Source organism: Gallus gallus, chromosome 20 (assembly GCF_016699485.2).
Source record: "Gallus gallus isolate bGalGal1 chromosome 20, bGalGal1.mat.broiler.GRCg7b, whole genome shotgun sequence".
NCBI classification, from domain to species: domain Eukaryota; kingdom Metazoa; phylum Chordata; class Aves; order Galliformes; family Phasianidae; genus Gallus; species Gallus gallus.
This window is the reverse complement of record NC_052551.1, coordinates 9,376,344-9,396,430: the sequence shown is the minus strand read 5'-3', so window position 1 is coordinate 9,396,430 and position 20,087 is coordinate 9,376,344. Positions and strand designations below refer to the sequence as shown.

At 48.6% G+C, this 20,087-nt stretch overlaps 1 protein-coding gene across 1 annotated transcript in view; it reads left to right on the top strand.

Moving 5' to 3' along the window:
- Positions 1–18,778, top strand: part of PXDNL (peroxidasin like) — a 41,562-nt gene extending 22,784 nt beyond the window's left edge. The window contains exons 8-23 of the mRNA XM_417421.8: positions 60–177; positions 1,728–1,897; positions 2,351–2,623; positions 2,797–2,913; positions 4,474–4,632; positions 6,340–6,452; positions 7,503–7,659; positions 8,953–9,061; positions 9,804–9,961; positions 11,639–13,142; positions 13,627–13,761; positions 14,240–14,448; positions 15,001–15,115; positions 15,493–15,586; positions 15,910–16,027; positions 17,293–18,778. Of these exons, the coding sequence (XP_417421.4) occupies positions 60–177; positions 1,728–1,897; positions 2,351–2,623; positions 2,797–2,913; positions 4,474–4,632; positions 6,340–6,452; positions 7,503–7,659; positions 8,953–9,061; positions 9,804–9,961; positions 11,639–13,142; positions 13,627–13,761; positions 14,240–14,448; positions 15,001–15,115; positions 15,493–15,586; positions 15,910–16,005 (3,527 nt within the window). The 3' untranslated portion in view covers positions 16,006–16,027; positions 17,293–18,778. The remainder of the gene's footprint in view (positions 1–59; positions 178–1,727; positions 1,898–2,350; positions 2,624–2,796; positions 2,914–4,473; positions 4,633–6,339; positions 6,453–7,502; positions 7,660–8,952; positions 9,062–9,803; positions 9,962–11,638; positions 13,143–13,626; positions 13,762–14,239; positions 14,449–15,000; positions 15,116–15,492; positions 15,587–15,909; positions 16,028–17,292) is intronic.
- Positions 18,779–20,087: the final 1,309 nt, after the last annotated feature.

Sequence of the window (20,087 nt, the reverse complement as noted above, 5' to 3'; positions counted from 1 at the left end):
GCTGGTTGCACTGGAGGTGGTTTTGTGCTACCGGGTTGCATTAAAATGGTCTTTTGCAGAGAGGCCTCGCATCACCTCAGAGCCCCACGACGTTGATGTCCTCTTGGGAAACACAGTTTATTTCACATGCAGGGCAGAAGGCAACCCAAAGCCTGCGATTATTTGGCTCCACAACAAGTAAGTGCCATACAGTGAGCTCTGGGGTAGCAAAGGTTCATACCAAGCATTGAACTTTTCACTGACTGCTGCAACTACAGAGACATGCAATGTTAAAAATATAGAAACTGTTATCCCGTGGATTGCATTTGCCTTCTTCTTAATGGTATCCTCTGATGACCATGTAATCCAAGTTATCTGTATTTAAAATGTTTCGCGTGTGTTGCAGTGGATTCCAAGAGTTTATAACTGTCCTGTAAACATGCTCTGCTGGCTGAGAGCAATTGTCTTCTGATAGAAAATAAAAGTACTTCATGTTGCTCTCAGCCACCATATTTGCCATTTATGAACTGCTGAAATGCTTCTTTTATCTGGGTTTTTTCCTCACTGAAGGCCCAGTGTGCTGGGAGTGTGCTTTTCTATCAAGGGGAAAATCACTGAGCTCCACTGAAAGACAGACCTCGCAAAGCAGTGTATAGATGAATGTCCTATACAGCAATGCTGAAAAAAATATATGGCTATGCTAGATGCCAAAGCATTTCTGAGCAGTGCTACACAATAGAATATTCTGTGCTCAAGCAGTTACCCACTGAGGAAGTAAAGTTCCCCAGCTGCTTTACGAGCTCCTTGTCTGGGGGAGTCTGAATAGGGGCTGGTTATTAATAAAAATGATCAATGTGTGCTCCTTCAGTTAACTCCCCACTAGGCAAAATTTCAGCACAGAGCAAAAGTTTATGTCTGAGTTATGTCCCCTCGGACGGAAGATTTTGTTGGGGAAATGCTGGCAGGTTCCCAAAGATAGCATTGTAAGAGGGGTAATGATAATAAATGCTCAGCAAATGAGGTATGACTACAGTGAGGAGACATCAGGGGAATTAAATAAATGCCCAGCAAGCATGTTAGTTTGCATAGTGGATTCGGCCTTTGTCCTGGTGGGAGTGAGGTCCCCTCTCCCTTCTCAATCATTTGCAGCCATCCAGGGCTCCTTCATGCTGTGACAAATGGGGTGTTGCAGTGGGACCTGCTGCTACAGGCTGGGTTCTGGGGCCTGGAGCCATTGAAGAAAGAGGGAAGATGCTTCACAGCTCTTACATCCCAGACTGGAATCCAGGCTATGGTGGGGTCCCATGGTGCCTTTCTTAGAGGTTTTTGTCTCCTCTAAGGCTCTTGGGCCCATTCAAATAGAAATGGCTGCACACAATAACAATATGCATTTGTTATTATATTTACATTTAGCAAATAATAGGAGCAAGCTTTCTGAGCTCAGATGCATGGCAATAGCAATAATGCTATTGCATGGGAACAGTATGCTCTCCTGATGGGCTGTAAACATCACATATAGTCAGCAGTGAGAGAGAAAATAGCTCATCCCATCCAGGGAGTAAATCAGAGCTGGAGCTGGAGTTCAGTGCTCTAAATCATAACCCTTGCTATAAACGTCATGAAGTCTCAAAGCAGTGTCAAGGAAAACACCAATTTAATCTAAGGCATGTGAAGCCCCCTGGCAGCTTGTGGGAAGAACACTTTGGCTTTCCCCCTTCCAACTTTGCCTGTTTGTGGCTGTCTTTTAGTAATGAGATTGACATGAAAGATGACAACCGCTTGAACCTGCTGCAAGATGGCACCCTGATGATCCAGAATACCAAGGAGTCGGACAAAGGTGTCTACCAGTGCATGGCCAAGAACATCGCTGGGGAGGTCAAGACCCAAGAAGTCGTTCTACGCTACTTTGGCACCCCATGTAATTGAGCCTTGGGTACCCTTTGTTGACTTGGGAGTGTGGTTGGGGCTGGAAGTGGAACTGATCACTGAATCTTTACTTTATATGTGTCAGGTGTTTCTTGGTGTGCTGGGGAATAGAGCGGCTTATAGTTAATGCCATCTGCGGGGTGGTTCGTTCATGGGAGTTGGAAATTGGGAGGTTGGGGATTGGAGATGATTTGGGAGTAGGGAGGAAATTCGGAGGCTGTGAAGAATTCTACAGAGTGATGGGGACACAGGGGTGGGGAAATGTCAGCAGCAGGGCATGGGGAGGTTGTGTGAAGGAAGAGGGGCTGGGGGCATTGCTGAGGGTTTGGAGGTCAGGGAAGAGCTAGATGGACGCTAGCTGGGCTGCATGAAGAGTGAGCAATTTCAGTCCGTAAGCAAACAAGCAGCAGGGCTCCTGGTTTCTGAAGCACTCGTTTCCTTCCAGCCAAGCCTACTTTTGTGATCCAGCCGCAGAACACTGAAGTGCTGGTTGGGGAAAGCGTCACCTTGGAGTGTGGGGTCTCTGGGCACCCCCACCCTCGCATCAGCTGGACACTTGGCACAGGCTCTCCTTTACCACAGGATCCCCGCTTCGCTATCACCAGCTCTGGAGGACTCTTCATCCAGAACGTCACCTTCTCAGACCAGGGACAGTACAACTGCAATGCCAGCAACACTGAGGGATCCATCCAGGCGACAGCGAGGATCATAGTGCAAGGTGGGGAGCCCCAGGCTGGTACCTTCTCTGGGGTGAAGTGCTCGGTGTGTGTTTAACCGCTGTGCATCAAGACTAGTTAATTTTCATGCTCCCATGATCTGAGAATGAATCTGAGCTTGTGCTGTGATTATTTTTTGTTTTGCCTGCTGCTCAGTCACTGCTTTCCCTTCCAGATTCTCCCAGGTTTCTCCTCGTCCCCACTGATCAGACAGTAACTGAGGGACAAAGCGTGGATTTCCCCTGCACTGCTGAGGGTCACCCCCCACCTGTGATTGCCTGGACAAGAGCAGGTATGGCCTCACTTGACTTGGGTTTTCTCTCTTTGCCACCATCCACAGGGTACGGGTGAGAAGAGCTGTGTCGTAGATCACCAAAGATAATGTTAAGCACTGAGAAAGGCTGCCCAGAAAAGCCATGGATGCCTCATCCCTGGTGGTGTTCAAGGCTAGGTTGGATAGGGCCCTGGGCAGCCTGACGTGATGGGGGGTAAGCTGCCCACAGCAGGGGGTTGGAACTAGATGATCTTTAAGGTCCTTTCCAACCAAAGCCATTCTGTGTGAGAACATATTCTCTTAGGTCATCATGTTGCAAAGGAGGAGTGTGCCATTTTTCATCAGCATGAAACCTACAGAAAGCCTTGAACATCCTCCTGCTGAGACTTCTACCTCCTTTGGAAGGGCAGGGTCTGGACACCACCATGTACCAGCTCTCTGTCATTGCCATCGCTTTGCTTCTCTTGACGAGCACATAGCAGGAGAATGCTGGTCGCTGCTGACACAGCTCTGAGGTTCCTTTTAGCTTAGGAAAAAGCACTTTGGGCCAACAGGTGGTGGTGAGCTTTTAAAGTCTCAGATGATTGTTAACGCTGGCTCCACCAGACTGATCCCATCTAACACTTTCTGGGACAGAAGCCAATAATGCTTGGCCCCGAGGCCCTCCAACTTTTCCTTATGCTTCACAAGCCATAATTAATGGTTTAGTGCTGTGGAGGATTCATGGCTATTGTATTCCAGCTTTCGCAGCAATAGCCCTGACATGGGGTTAAAAAGGACCGGCTGAAATTCTCTACCACACTCTCTATCTCCTTTAACCCAAATCTCTGGTAGAGATGGGGAAAGGCCTCAGTGACAAGAGGTAAGATTAAGAAGGCCGTTTTGTAACCAGATTTGCAAGGTCATTTGGCAATGCATCAATTAACCAAGCTTTTTAGCTCTTTCATGTGTTACAGCCAGGACAAGAGGACAAGGTGGAGTGGAGCACAGCTCATCCTCAGAGTCACTTCTGGCAGTGTAGGGAGGGTTTGGATTCCTCATGGTATTTGATATAAATAAAGCCCTAATCTGGAAGAAGGTGAATATTTAAAGAAAAAAAAGTCACCCGAGTTCTGACATTTTAGAGGAAGTCAGAAAAATGTCTATTTTGAATTTAAGTAGAGGAAATATTGAAACAGTGCAGTTTCTAACCTGAAGAAAGCCAAAATGTTGAATTAAGAAAGAGATAATTTGAACTGTTTCCACGTATTTGATTAACCACATGGTTTGGTTAATTGAACACAGAGTTGCTATCCATCAGGTGTCAGTGAGCCTGCAGTTTTCACTAAGTAAAGGCTTAGGAGGGAATTAAAAACATACCATCTCCTTCCCATTGCTTAGGCAAGACGACTCCATCATCTTCCTGGGTGTGGGAAGAGCAGCATCTGTCCTGTTCCCCTCTTAGCGAGATGAAGGCTGTATTTCAGGGTGACTGATGGCACGCTGGGGAGGAAGCGAGATGATGAGCTTGTAGATACACCAGTGATGGGAGGAGAAGCCTGAGAGGTGATTAACTAATTGAGCTGTTTGTTGGAGCAGGGGGACCGCTGCCGAGCGACCGGAGGCACAGCATCCTCTCCACGGGGACCCTGCGAGTGATGAGGGTGGCCCTGCATGACCAAGGGCAGTATGAGTGCCACGCCATCAGTGCCATTGGGGTGAGGACCCTGCCCGTGCAGCTGGCCGTGACCCCGCGGGGTAAGCTGGGGTGGTGGGAAACTGGGGCTGACAAATGGCTCTCGTTAAGTTAATGTCATGGTGAATAAGGCAGTCGGGGAGCTGTGGGATGGGATTTTGCCTTTGCCAGGGTGCAGAAGTCTGGCCACCAGAGCTCTATCAGTTGGTGGGAAACTTGAAGGAAGCTTGCAGAGTGCCAAGAGTTGTGAGTTGGAAGGAGCTGCTTTGGTTTTCCTTCCTTGGAGATTTATTGAGCTGTCAAGAAAGAGTATAACTGTGGGAATGAATTCATCTGGGGTAGGCAGTGACTGGGGGAAGGGCTTGTATGCACCCCACAGACACCGGACAGGGCTCTGTGACCAAGGAGTGGCCTTGTCCTCTAACACTCATCAGATGAGCTCTGGTATCTGGCCAGTTTGGGTGAGACATGGGGCCCTTCAGTGTGTTCAGAGCTTCTACTAAGGAAGTGATTTTAGTAAAGGAAAGGAAACCAGAGGTTTTTGTTGGAAAATTTACAAGTTGTATTAACTGAGTTCTAGTAATATTTATTTATTTAATTAATTTGGGCCTTCCCATACAACGAGCCGTGAGATTCTTTTTTTTTTTAATTGTTTTTTTCGTTTTTCATATTTAAAAATTCTAAAGAAAAACGCCCGGTTCCCCCTCACCGAAGCATAACTCTGGCTCCTTAAACGTTAGCTTAAAGGGTCATAGGTTCAGCCTAAATTTAGGTGTTGTTGAATATCAAGCCTTTGTAGAAACACAAGTCACGCAGGAATGTGTTTTCATTTTCTTTTTTATTCCCATGTAAATAATCTTCCTACATGAGCAAACGTTCCTGCTCTTTCACGGGCTTGACAGAATTTTACTAATGGTTGGCTGGGTGGAAGGCAACTAGAAACGTGAAATTAGTAATGCTTAAAGAAAAGAGCTCGCAGAGTACTTTAAAAGCAGAAGGATCAATAGAATGGCTTGATGTGACCTAACACTTGCCAGACGGCTTCATCTGGTAACTCCTGAGTAAGTTCATAATCATCACTTCAGCTACTGCATCCCTCCTATGCAGAAAGGTTGAATTGGGCTTGTTTAGCTTGGAAAAGAGAAGGCTGTGGGGAGACCTCATTGTGGCCTTCCAAAACTTGAAGGGAGCGTATAAACAGGAGGGGGAATGGCTGTTTGCAAGGGTGGATAGCGATAGGACAAGGGGGAATGGTTTTAAACTGAGACAGGGGAGATTTAGGTTGGATATTAGGAAGAAGTTTTTCACTCAGAGGGTGGTGATGCACTGGAACAGTTTGCCCAAGGAGGCTGTGGATGCCCCATCCCTGGAGGCATTCAAGGCCAGACTGGATGTGGCTCTGGACAGCCTGGTCTGCTGGTTGGCAACCCTGCACATAGCAGGGGGGTTGGAACTGGATGATCTTTGAGGTCCTTTTCAACCCAGGCCATTCTATGATTCTATGATCTTTACTAGAAATTCATTTAATGGAAGATTTTAAATGACAGAGAAGCCAGCGCATTCCCATATAATTGCCCCAAATAGAGATGCACAAGACTAGAAAGTAACGAATGTAAGTGATGGGGGATGTGGTGGAGAGACAGAGAACACACTTTGGTTCAGAGAGCCCTTACAACAGCACGAAGAGCCATTTTCCCCAATGGTGAGATGCTTTGCACGTGGGTTTGTTTTCCTTCATGCATTTACTGTGTCCCCCCTGTGCTACGCAGTGATTCCTGTGTTCCTTCATCCCCCCCAAGATGTGGTGGCAGAGACAGGCCAGGACGTGGCGATCACCTGTGCTGCCCAGGGGGACCCACGGCCCACCATCACCTGGGTGAAGGTAAGGAGCACTGTGCTGCAAAGCCAACATTTCAACTGATTTGAGTTCTTAAAGGCTTTAAAGGAACGTTGCTGTTTCTCAAGCTCAAAGCCTTGCAATGCACATTCCTGTTTTTTATTGCTCTTCTTTCCAAACAAGTAACATAAAGCCAGTGACCTTTCAGGATGTTAGGGATGCTTGACTGACTATTCCTGGAGAAAACTGCAAAGTGATTGTTCTTTTCCTAAGTAGTTTTGCTTATTTCCAGGATTCCCACTGCTGGAACTGGATATGGTGTTGGCTGGCTCTAGATTCGATGGGACAAAGCCATGATCCTTTACAGTCTGTCTGCAGCTTCTCTTTTGAAGAATTTTGAAGGATTCTTTAGGTGGAGCTCTTCAGGCTTTTTCCTGCTGTTCCATAGCACTGCAGCTGGGACCTTCCCTGGGACATTCCCTGGCTATGAGCACAGTCAGGCATGCAACACATTATAGGGGAAAGGAAATAGCTTGAGCCTCATTTCTCCTGTGGAGATCTGCTGGCAGGTGACATGCAGCTTTCCAACAGTGGAGCAGAAGGAGAGAGGAAGCATTAGATTGGGTCAGGACAGCAAAAAGGTGTTAAGGAGAAGTAGATCAAAGTAATACTGAAGCCACCAGCCAGGCTGAGAGGTGTGGTCAAGCATGGTGCTGCTCAGAGCCAGCAAAAACTGCAATCTGCAGCCCAGAGCCAACAAAAAACCCTCAGTTCCAGGTTAGCCCCAGGGTTATTTCGACTTATTCCTGCAGCACAGAACTTCTATGCCGGCCCATCTGTGTGGAGTGCAGAGCAGCGGGCGCAGCTCCCATGCCCTGCAGTGAGTGCTGGAGGCAGAGCAGGGTCAGGAGCTGAGCACGATGTCCTCGCAGTGGCTCCAGGCAGCAGCAGCTGTCCTTGGATGGCTTTCTGCTTTCTCTCGAAGAGCAGTGCTAACATCTGGTGGCCACATCGGCTCATCGCATCCAGTTTGCTGGAGGCTGGGATGCAGGGGAGCTTTCCCCACGCTGACACAGTTTCTGTCTTTTTGAACAGGAGGGGATTCAGATCACGGAGAGCGGCAAGTTCCACGTGAGCCAGGACGGGACCCTCTCCATCCAGGATCTTGGCGTGGCTGACCAGGGCAGATATGAGTGCATAGCACGGAACCCCTTTGGCTTCACCTCCAGCGCCATGCAGCTCACCATCACCGGTAGCGTACCTCCTGCTGCTGCTCCTTTTTGCCCTCGTGCAAGCAAGAATTATGTAGTGTTGATGGCTGCACTTTGAATTAGAGTTTTATTTCTTATTTCTTTAGCTTTGCAGACAGGTTGCTCACGAGCATGAAGGGGAGAACCTTCTTAGCATGTGCCAGCACGCTCCCATGTCTGACCCAAATCTCACACACTGGGGAGGGAGAACAGCACTGTTACTGCAAATCTGGGGTTTAAACATTCCCTCTGTCCCCAGGGGCTGGGCAATAAGCCTCTGCTTTCCAAGCAACTGCTCTGTGCATTAGGGAAAGTGGAATGAATAAAGAAGAGCAGCACTCCTCCGCTGGTCAAAGCAGAGGTCAAGTGTGGCATTGTGCTTCATAGAGGGGAAGGAGGAACTGATCAGGGGCACAAATGCAAAGGCAAGCAATGAGGTTAACGATTTGAGTAGAGACTTTTATCCAAGCACGTAGGAATTACCAGCAGGAATAGTGAGCAGCTTATTAGGTGAAATTAATATCATTTTCAGGGACTGCATGCAAGGGGCTGAAAATAATCTGAAATCTCTTTGTTACTCGGAATTATTCCTGAGATAATTTCTGTGATTTATTCTTGGTTTGTACCTCATTTCCCAGCTGCCTGCTGTGTGTGCAGTGCTCAAATAAGGACTGGTTTGTTTTGCTGTGAGAAAGGCCCTGGCTCAAAAAAAAAGCATTTTTTAGGAATTTGTCATTTACTTCTGGAGGTATTCAAGCAACAGCATTCATTTTTTTTTGTTGTTGTTGTTTTAGAATGGTGGTGTTGCTGTGCTAACACTAAATTCGAGTTGAATTAGAAGTGTCCCACAAATGGAAAATGAACGTGGAAGTGGTGCCTTCAGATGAATGTCATGAATTTTAGAAATGGCCTCTGTGGGGGAATAAAAGCTTTATTTTCAGTTCACCCACTGAGATTTGTACATTTTCTTTCTCCAGTTGAACCACGCACCAAAACAGGCGTTCCTTTGCAGAGCTGTACAGGAACAGATTCTGAACGCGTGTTGCACAGCCATCTCCTGGAAACATCACCTCTTTTTCTTCTTACTTTAATTACATTTAAAATCTAAATTTAATTTAATTTCTTCTTTAGAATATCTGTTAGAAAAAGGTGGTGGAGCTGCAAATGGAAATGCAGTTTGACCTGCAGCAGGGTTACTGTGGTGCCTGTCCTCAGGCAGATTTTCTTGAGCTTGGAAGACAAATGAATATCCAAGTAAATGCACAGTATTTGTTCTCTCTTCCTGCTTTGGAAAGCCACTGATGTTGGTCGGAGTGGTGACACATTCGTAGCCACGTCCCTGCGGGAAGCCATCAGCAGTGTGGACCACGCCATCAATTCAACACGCACTGAGCTGTTCAGCAGGTAAACGCGTGAAGGGATCTCACATCTCAGTGTGAGATGGGGACAGGAGGCACTGAGGGAAGCTTTCTGAATCTCGTTTTATCACTGACAATCCGCAAATGAAAGCTACTGTATTGTCCAAGGTATTGAAGGTTGAAGCTGTACCATGTAGATGTAAGGGTGTGCTGGAATTTCATGACAGGAAGGTGTTTGGGATCCTGGAAAAAAATGGTATATGAATAGCACTTCTTACATCACATGCATCTACTGCATGCTCTTTGTCAACTGGGGTTGGCCCTAGAGACAGTACACAGGCAAAAATAAATCAGCATAGTTTCATGAGTGCAGCTGACTTTGTGCAGGAGGAGAGAAATGCTGATACAATTCTTAGCATTTCCTCAATGAAAAATGACATCTAAGAGAATGAGAATTCCTTCCATTTCAATTCCAAAGTATGGGCTTTGTTGAAACAAAAACCAGGTTGTATTGAGCCCCAAACCTCTGGGTTTTGGTGGCTGAAAAATAAATGGCTACAGGAAAAAAAAAAAAACCACAGATAGCAAGAAAATTAAATATGGTTACTTTCCTGGGGGAATATATCCTGGCTTTAATCATCCGTAACATGTGGGCAAGCTGCATTTGTGTGTGCTGGTTTCGGGGGTCAAGCACCAAGGCAGGCTGAGAACCCAATTCCTGCAGGGCCCCATCGCTCTGAGCGCTGTGTATTTATTGTAATGTTCTTCTATTTCCTTCCTTGGGACAGACGCCCCAAGACACCCAATGACCTGCTGGCCCTCTTCCGCTACCCGCGGGATCCTTACACCATTGAAACAGCCAGGGCGGGTGAGATCTTTGAGAGGACTTTGCAGCTGATTCAGGAGCACGTGCAGCAAGGTTTGATTGTGGATATGAATGTCACGGGTAAGGGAGATTTTATTTCCCTTCTTAACCACATGGGTAGTGTTAAATTAAAGTAACAATGTGTAGGCATGCAGAAAATTTAAAAGGTCTTGTGCAACGTGCCAAAATGTCTCCATCGATTATAGGTATGGTAAGAAATGTGTTGTCTGGGTTGCAATTCTATCTAAGATCTCATGGGTGTCATAACAGCCAGAGGGTTGTGTGGCTGCTGAACCAGCTCAGCACTCAGAAGAGTAGTTCAGTTTTGCTAAATGTTTCCTGATTGTCTATGAAGACATTGATCCTTATAAACCCATCTAACTCCTGCAGCTCCAGAGAGGGGCTGAGCATCAGAGTGCCTCTGTGGGTCTGAGTTTTGGTCCTTCAACAGATGTTCCATAGAACTATGATGGTTGGAAAAGACCTCTCAGATCCCCAAGTCCAACCTCAGCCCACCCCACTGTGCCCACTGCCCACGTCCCTCAGTGCCACATCTCCATGGCTCTGGAACACCTCCAGGGACAGTGACCCCCCCCAACTACCTGGGCAGTTGTGCCACTGCATCATCTCTGTTTCAGATACAAAATTTTTCCTAATATCCAACCTGATTTCCTGCCTTCCAAGTGGCAGCAAGCAGAATATTGGAAACTGGTGTGTTTGGGTGCTGTAACAGCAAAAGGGGATCTCACTCCTGATTTTTGCCATGTGTGGTCTTTGAGCACTTTGACCTCTTAGCTACGAGTTCTCACATGTCCTGGCCATTCAGATTCCTCTTTTTAGGACAAGATCTCAAGCACAACAGCAGTGGAACACCATGATGCTGTGCTGGCTGGAGATCACAGAATTGTAGAACACCCTGAGAAGGCACGCTAAGGATCGAGTCCAACCCCTGGCTCTGCACAAGACCACCCAAAAACAAGATTGTGTGCCGAGAGCAGTGTCCAAATGCTTGCTGAACTCAGGCAGCCCAGGGCTGTGACCACTGCCCTGGAGAACCTGTTTCATGCCCACCACCCTCAGGTGCAGAACCATTCCCTGATATCCAGCCCAAACCTCCCCACAGATCCCTGCAGAGATCCACGTGCCCCTCAGTAGCCTTCCTGTGTTTGGACATTTCCATCCACTTCACGTTGCCACCTCTTAGTCATCGTGTAGCAGGAATGTATGTTTGGGCCCGTAAATACTTTATGCCTGCCTGGATCCACTCCAGGCTGCAGGGAATCTCCTAGCAAGCTGCAGGTCAGGTCTGGGCTCGTTGCCCTGCCAGCCTCTCCCTGTTCCTGCATACACCGCAGCATTATTCAGCACATCGCGAAGTCACCGACAGCTTCCCTGCTGTTCGTCACGTAGAGTTTGGGTGATCAGTGGTGCTCAGGGTTGCAGCAGTAACCCAGGGAGATGTGGAATAACCGCAGTGCTGACTGCAGAATGGGAACCAAGCCGCCTTGCTGTTTGGTCTGCCAATCCCAGCAGTTCTGATTTCCATCTCTGCGTGGTTCACACTAAATCCTTTTCTTTTCAATGGGTCTGATATTATCTTATGCTTCCATACGTTCTGTATTTCACATGTAGCTTGGAGATATGGTCTTCCCATGCCCATCCTGGGAATCCCATAGCAGGCTTCCAACAGCACCCTGACATGGGAACCGGATGGCACAGCGATGGGCTCTGACAGTGCACTGTTGGTTCCATTCGCAGGTTATCGTTACAACGATTTGGTGTCTCCTCACTACCTGAACATGATTGCCAACCTGTCTGGCTGTTCTGCTCACCGCCGCACGCCCAACTGCTCCGATATCTGCTTCCATAAGAAATACAGGACCCACGATGGCTCCTGCAACAACCTGCAGCACCCAATGTGGGGCGCTTCTCTCACCGCCTTCCAGAGGCTCCTCAAACCTGCTTACCAGAATGGATTTAACCTCCCTCGAGGGTTTTCCTTGGCAGAAGATGCCAGGGACCTGCCCCTTCCCTTACCCAGGCTTGTCTCCACCGCCATGGTCGGGACTGAGACCATCACCCCAGACGAGCAGTTCACACATATGCTCATGCAGTGGGGCCAGTTTCTGGACCATGACATGGACCAGACGGTGGCAGCCATCAGCATGTCCCGTTTCTCAGACGGAGCACCCTGCAGCCAGGTATGCAGCAATGACCCACCCTGCTTCTCCGTCCTGATCCCCGCCAATGACCCACGTGTCAGGAATGGGCGCTGCATGTTCTTTGTGCGCTCCAGCCCCGTGTGTGGCAGCGGGATGACCTCCCTGCTGATGAACTCTGTCTACGCCAGGGAGCAAATCAATCACTTGACCTCTTACATCGATGCCTCCAATGTGTATGGCAGCACCGAGCAGGAATCGCGTGAGCTGCGGGATTTGAGCAGCCAGAATGGGTTGCTGAAGCGAGGGAGGGTGGTGCCCAGCTCAGGGAAGCACCTCCTGCCCTTCGCTGTGGGGCCTCCCACTGAGTGTATGAGGGATGAGAATGAGAGTCCTGTGCCATGCTTCCTGGCTGGAGACCACCGTGCCAATGAGCAGCTAGGGCTCACGGCCATGCACACACTGTGGTTCAGGGAGCACAACCGTGTTGCTGCTGAGCTGTCTGTCCTCAATCCCCACTGGGATGGGGACCTCCTGTACCACGAGGCGCGGAAGATCGTGGGTGCCCAGATGCAGCACATCACCTATGCCCACTGGCTCCCCAAGGTCCTTGGGGAAGCAGGGATGAAGATGCTGGGTGAGTACAAAGGCTATGACCCCAATGTCAACGCGGGGATTCTCAACGCTTTCGCCACTGCTGCCTTCCGCTTTGGGCACACTTTGATCAACCCCATCCTGTACCGGCTGAACGAAACCTTCCAGCCCATCCGCCAGGGCCACGTCCCCCTGCACAAGGCCTTCTTCTCCCCTTTCAGGATCACGCAGGAGGGTGGGATTGATCCACTCCTCCGTGGGCTCTTTGGGGTTCCTGGGAAAATGCGGGTCCCCTCGGAACTCCTCAACATGGAGCTGACAGAGAAGCTCTTCTCCATGGCGCACTCTGTCTCCCTGGACTTGGCTGCTATCAATATCCAGAGAGGGCGAGACCATGGCATCCCACCTTACAATGACTTCAGGGTCTTCTGCAACCTCTCGTCTGCACAGGAGTTTGAGGACCTCAGAAATGAGATAAAGAACTTGGAGATCAGGGAAAAACTCAGGAGGTACTGTAGCCTGGACTCAGAGGGATCAAAATCACTGGAGTTCAGCTAGTGGAAAGCTGTTGCTCCTCCTAGAGCATCAATCAAATAACCTTCCTATGGAATAACCAGATATTGCTGTCCACAGATATTGGGATAAGTTAGTAGCTGTGGCTTGAGAATGGAGTAAGAGAAATAAGGTCTCTCCAAGTGATCAGGCTGTTTGTGAGGGAAATGTTGTCAGGCACTGCTGTGGTGTAGCCTGGGACCAGACTGAGCCTTGGAGCTATTATCCAGTGAGACTAAACTGCAGTGTATGTACTGGTTGCTATTAGCTTACTCTTTCCAAGACAGGCCTTTATCCCATTGTCTTTTGGATAACACCAAATTAGAAATGTGTTCTAGATTACTTCCTGTCATACACATCCCTACAATGGGATCATATCTTTGCCTTTACTTTTTGATAGTTTTTAAATATTTTTTTTAATATATATAATTTATCCTTCAGCTTATATGGAACTACCAAAAATATTGACCTGTTTCCAGCCCTGATGGTGGAGGATCTTGTCCCTGGTACCAGAGTTGGACCAACGCTGATGTGCCTGTTAACAACACAGTTCAGAAAGCTGAGGGATGGAGATAGGTATTATCATCAAAGTCAACTCAACCTTCTGTTTGGGGAGATTTGCTCCCTTAGAGGAGCAAGGAAGGAACAGAACTTGTCACTTTTGATTGTTCTTTGTCTTATGATAGCAAGAAGGGTCTGCTCTGCTTGTCACGGTTACTTTCAGTGTGTGCTTTCATGATTTAACAATTCCCTTTCCACTGAGAATGTGTCCACTGTCTCCTCAGAACTTTAGGGAATATCTGTAGGAGCTTCCTTGTGATTCACAATTTGCTCCTTGTGCAAGTGCCTTGGGATTTCCCTGCACAGGGCTGTGTGTATGGGTGGTCGCACTCTGCAGCTCACAGGGATTCCTGGGTTCACAGAACTGAACTTTGTGTTCACAGCCTCCTGATAGCAAAAATAAAAGCTCCTTTGGGTGCTGCCATGCAGATGTAGAGGAACTCTTCTGCCATCTTCCCCTCCTTACACATGCTGTGATTACAACCCCCTGCAGATTTTGGTATGAGAACCCAGGAGTCTTCACGCCAGCGCAGCTGACTCAGCTCAGACAGACATCCCTTGCTCGTGTCATCTGTGACAACAGCGACCACATCCAGCAGCTCCAGAGGGACGTCTTCCGTGTGGCATCGTACCCACAGGGCATGGTGGGCTGCGAGGAGATCCCTGCTGTGGACCTCCGCTTCTGGCAGGACTGCTGCGAGGGTAGGGAGCAGTGCCATGGGGTGGCATTGTCACGTGCCATCTCTGGCAGCTCATGCTTAGGGTGTGAAGCTGAACAGGATGTGGGCATGGTGATCCCATAACCAAACTTACGTGTTTGAGAGTCTGTAAAGCTCCTCCATTAAACTGAAGATCCTACCATAGTCTCTTTGTGCAATATTCTGGCTGCAAACGCACAAATAAGACATAAGAATCCACGCACAATTCATCTCCTTCATTCCGCTGTAAGAGATGCATCAAGGCTGGGTGGTGAAGGAGTGCAGCGCTGCCCTGTTCACATTTCATTTTAAGCCAAATGGTTCTGTTTTCAACACGAGTGCTAACACAGGCTTTCCCTTCCTTGGTCAAGTATTGGCACAGGCTGCCTGGGGAGGTGGTGGGGTCACTGTTCCTGGAGGTGTTCAAGAACTGTAGAGATGTGGCACTGAGAGACATGGCTAGTGGGCATGATGGAGAGGGTTGGGGTTGGACCTGGGCATCTTAGAGGTCTTTTCCAACTTTAATGACTTGATGCTTCTTTGTGTCCTTCCCTAGACTGCCAAACACGTGGGCAATTCAGGGCTCTTTCTCAGCGGTTCCGAAGCAAGAGGTCTCCTGGATTCAGCTACCCTGAAGAAAACCCTGCCAAGCACAAGCCTGCCTCCCCCAGGTGGATATTAACACTTTTAACCTCTGTTCTGAAGCGTAAGAGAAGTTTTTAACTGCTCAGTCCATTCTTGCCTTTAACACTGGCATTTTGCAGAGACATCTGAAATAGGGAGTGTTTCAGTAATTAAGTGCTGAGCTGGATCAGAGTTCTCCAACTCTTTAGCAGAGAACAGGACTCTGCTTTTTAAAGATGTGGGCAGATCGGGGTACTGCTGAGTGGCAGTTTGACTGACATCCCTTGGTAGGCATAACCAGGAGTTGGGCCCTTCAGCGCCCACCTTGTTATTTGGAGGCTGACGTTGGAGAAGGCAGAATCATTCTCTAAACCAGGAAGTCAACGTTGCTGTAATCCCTTTTCCTTTTCATTCCTCGCCCCAGAAATGAGGCACCTGCTCCAAGGTCTTCTTCCAGAGAGAATCTCGAGTCCCTTGTGGCTGAACTGGAGAAGGCAGTCACTTCCCTACGGAAACAGGTAAAGCTGTGTGTCCCAGTATTCGTCTTCCGTAGAGTCAACCTGAGAGCAGGACTTAGCTGTTTGCTATGAGCAGTTTCTGTGCCCTCCAGATCCAGGAGCACAAGTTTGAGACTGAAAGTGACTTGAGCTAGCACTTTTTTCTTGCATTTGGGACAAGTTAAAGAGCACTGACCCCAGAAGACATGGTTTAGTGGTAGGACTTGGTAGGTCAGTTTGATGGTTGGAATTGATGATCTTGAAAGTCTTTTCCAACCTGAACGATTTTATGATTCTCTTCAATAGTGCAGGCTCTACTTAGATCTGCTTTTCATCCCCACCAGGTGCACGTACTAGAGAGCCAGTTGAGGTGGCACCACGGGAACACCAGCACGTATGGACAGGGGAAGAAGACTGGGGACAAATGGAGAAAACGTTGACCATGTTGCCTCCTCATATGAGGTCAGTGTGTTTGTTCTGGGCTGGGGTCCTGCAGGTGGCTCAGTGCTTGTGGAGGGACACCTGAGCAGCCTTCATATACAGAAAAGACTTGCAGTAAGGAATGGAGCAATCCAGTGATGAGGTAATAGGCTTAAATGCAGCAGGTTAGACGCCATTGCTAACAGTAATGATTAGTGACTCACTGGAATGAGTTGTCTGGGGACCTTGTGGCATATCCATATCTGGAGGTCTTTTAAGAACTGGTTTGGCAAAGATGGGGAAAGACATAAGTATAGGACTTACGTGGAGTGGATGAGGTGTCTGAGGTTTATTCTCCAGGGACTATGGGTAGGTTTCTTCTAGCAACACTTAATGCCACAGCCCCAAACCCAACAGCCTCCAGAGGACCTTTGTGGGGAGAGAGAGCACAGAGTGCAGTGATGGAGCAGATGGACTGGTTCCTCCTCAAGGTAACGAGGACATCTCAGCACATGGAGCAATCCATTATTTGCTTACATATTGACAGAGATTTCCCCCTTGACAACTGAGTCACTGTGCACCTTTGTGCTGAAAGCATCAATCCTATATTTGCTTGGCTCCAGCCAAGACAGCAAGGCTGTTGCGTTTCTTGAGTCAGTGTAAGCACTGCCAGCAGTGGCAGAAGTCTGCAAGACCTCTGGTTCCATGTGTTCGGGGTCACAGTGAGCACAGGCTGAGCTCCCTTCCTGCCACTTCCATGGATATTCCTGCAGCCTTGAACAACTCACTGGAACCTGCCAGTCCAGAGGAGGTGGTTGGTAGTTTTTACGTGTTGCAAATTACTACTTGGTGGACAAGAGGAGTTATGCAGAAGCATTGCCCTGCCAGGCACTCTGTGCTAGAAGAGGCGTCCACTGTAAGTTAGATTAATGAGGAGGGCACATCAGGGCTGATCTGTGCTGATAATCTCTGTGGAAAGCAGAAGGAGAAGCCTATAGACTGACCATGCCATTTTCCAGCCTGATTTGGTATGTGGATTTGTACACATTTTCCACTTGACTATCAATCCCGTTAAGAAATTTGACAGCCATAGGCTGCAGTGTTACCCACACGAACTGGCTTTTCTTTGACATCATTTGCAGATCCTTCCAGAGCACTGTAGGGGGTTTACAGGGTCTCCCAGATACGTCTGTGTGACTTTAAAGGATTATTGCTCTTCTTGTGCTGCAATCACACGTGCCTCGGGCACAATACAAACGGTGACCTCTTCCTCTCACAGAGTTTTTCTCTCTTCTGTGCTGTTCCAGGTGTCTGGTGATCTGCGCTCTTGCTCTCCATCAGCCAGTCCAACCCACTCTTCAAGGGCTCCAAGCAACCCATGAGCCCCCATGACGCTCTGCCACTTCCTGTGCCACCACCTCTTGTCCCAGAACAGCTGTCCTTCTGCCTGCATTGAGCCCTGCACTGCAGCCCCTCAGCCCCTGCACCGTTCCTGCCCTTGTCAGCCTCTGGGGATGGGCTCTGCCACCGCACTGTCCTGCTAGATGGTGCCAAGATGCCACCTCCTTCCACAGTCCTCAAGAAACAGAGGATAATTGAAGCTGCCTTAGATTCACCATTGTGCCCTTCTCCTCTTCCCATCCACCTCTGACATCATCTACCAACCCCTGCTCTGAAATGCCAACTGAAACAATTCATTACGAGACAAAACCTCTCTCAGATGCACTATCTTCAAGCCAGGAAACATCTGGAAAAATCTGTATGTGGTTTAAAAAAAAAGAAAGAAAGAAAGAAAAAAGACAAATTGAACAAGTATGAGATATCCTAATGCTAACAGAAAGACCAAGAGGAACCTGAGGGCCCTGGAAAGCACCGTGTGGGCTGGGCTGGGTCCGTGCCAGCAGCAGTGAGCTGGATCCAGAGCCTGGGGAAGTCTTGCAGCTGCTTGGGTGCTTCAGGACAGGCTGTGGCAGCCCACCATGCTGAGGCCCGCTGCTGTGCTTTGCCACCTGGTTGGTAACGGGTGGCACATCTTCACGAGACCCCATGAGTGACCTCCCATTGCTCCCCTGGTGCTCAAAAACACCATCCTCGACACGAGCTGCATTCTCCAGGGCTCTGCCCTCCTGAGGTTTTAATTGGATTTATGTTTCTCTTTTTTTTTTTTTTTAAGCTCCCAATGGCTCTTCACTGGAAGATGTGTTTTGAGTGTAAATGTAACAGGACCTGGAACAGAACCTCTGATAATTAGATGTAATGGGCGCTCTCATTAGTGAGGGGGAGCTGCTGGTTTCTGTCAGTTAGTACTGGAGAACACGATGTGCAGTATTTGACACGTTGATGAATGCGAAGTGCTGCTCGTGTTTATTGCTCCTAGGTGCTCTGCAACTAAACCAGGACTGTGCAACCAGCTCTCCTGAGCAGGTCTTCTGGTTTCCTTGCTCTTTGGAGGTGCTTTTTAGTGGTGCTAGAACTGAGGTCCCTGTGCATCCACATCCACCACAGCCGCATATCTGTGGGCAGATTGGTTCTTAATCCATCTGCGTAAGCCAAGCACAGGGGCTGAGAGAAGATACTTGATCTGTTTGATAGCTGTGCCTTATCCTCTTCACCTTTCCTGTGTCCTCCCACCTGCCTTCCCCAGTGCAAGGACCCACAACTTTTATGAATGTGCTTTCCCTCATCTTCCCCTCCTTTTTTTTTTTTAGGTGTGTGTGATAGTACCAAAGGGATTCAAAGCAGCAGAGATGCTCCTGGAACTTAATAGGAAAATAAAAAAGATACGAGAAAAAGGTTGTGATTTCTCAGCTATTTCCTGGAGTGGGACTCCAAGCCGTGTGTGCGTGTCCTGTGCAGACGGAGGCTGCAGTGATGAGTGTGTGTTATGCATGTCTGGTAAGCTCAGAGGCAGCATTTAGTCCTCGGGGATGTTTGTCACATTGAAGTACTCTTTCATTTAGGTGCAAATCAAGGTCCAAAGCCTTGCGTGTTATATATCAGCTGCACTTGTCTCTTGCTTGTACCACCGGAGAATCTAAACTGGCAGAGGTCAACGAAGGTAAATCAGTCTCCAGTCTCCTGCAAACCACAACTTTACCAAGGCCCCATTCAAAGCAGCAAGACATAAACGGTTGGTGCTTGATCTAATCAGATAATCTCTCTAAATGCATAAGTGAGCAGGGCATCTCCTTCCCCACAGAGCACGACACGCGGTGCAGCCTCGTCACAGGGACAGCTGCTACTTTTCTCCCCACGTGTGGCAAACCCTGAGCTCCATCCTCCGTTCCTCTCCCCGGGCTGAGGTGGGAAAAACGTGCAGAAATTAAACATCGGTGCATGCCCCCAACCAGCAAGGCAGTGTGCTGTGAGTGGGGGAGGATCCGGAGGAATTGCCCATCTATCCAGGTGCTATTTTGTGAAGAATGCTTTGCTTTTCTCTGCATCCCCTCTGTGCAGCAAGGTGAGACCACTACAGTGAATCTATCTATTTATTTACTATCTATCTATATTTATTTAAGAGAACCTCTTTGAAAACCCATCTGCACACCCAGAACCAACTCCCCCTCCCCCCCCCACCCAGCCACGACAGCAGGGGAGGATCAAAATAACAAGCTCAGGGCCGGGAGCTGAGTTCCTGGGGGAGCTGCTATCACCGAGCACTGCCAGGCACAGAACTCCCACTAATTAGATGGAACAGTTATGTGACAAAACCCACGCGGGGGCTGCTGAGGGGGCTGCTGGTGGGATTTGTGGCAGAGCGGATTTTCAGGCAGCTGAAGGAATGCGTCCCACGTGCACTGTGTGAATCTCCGTCCTTTGCTGGGGCTGAGGGCTCAATGTGGGGGGCGTGGAGGCACGTGGGGCTGATCCAGGGGAGCCATCCTTGAGCACAGGCTGGATCCTGAGGGCTCGGGATGTGGATTCCTTACAGACCCCTTGCCATGAGAGTGAGAAATGAATGGGAAGAGGCAAATGCTTCAGCAGGGTGATGCCAGGAGGCCGTGGCATCAGACCCAACGGAACGGGGTTCTGGCGCTACAAACCCTGCAGTATCTATCCAGCAAACGCCCAAACATCCTCCAGGTTATTTTCATTCTCTTTT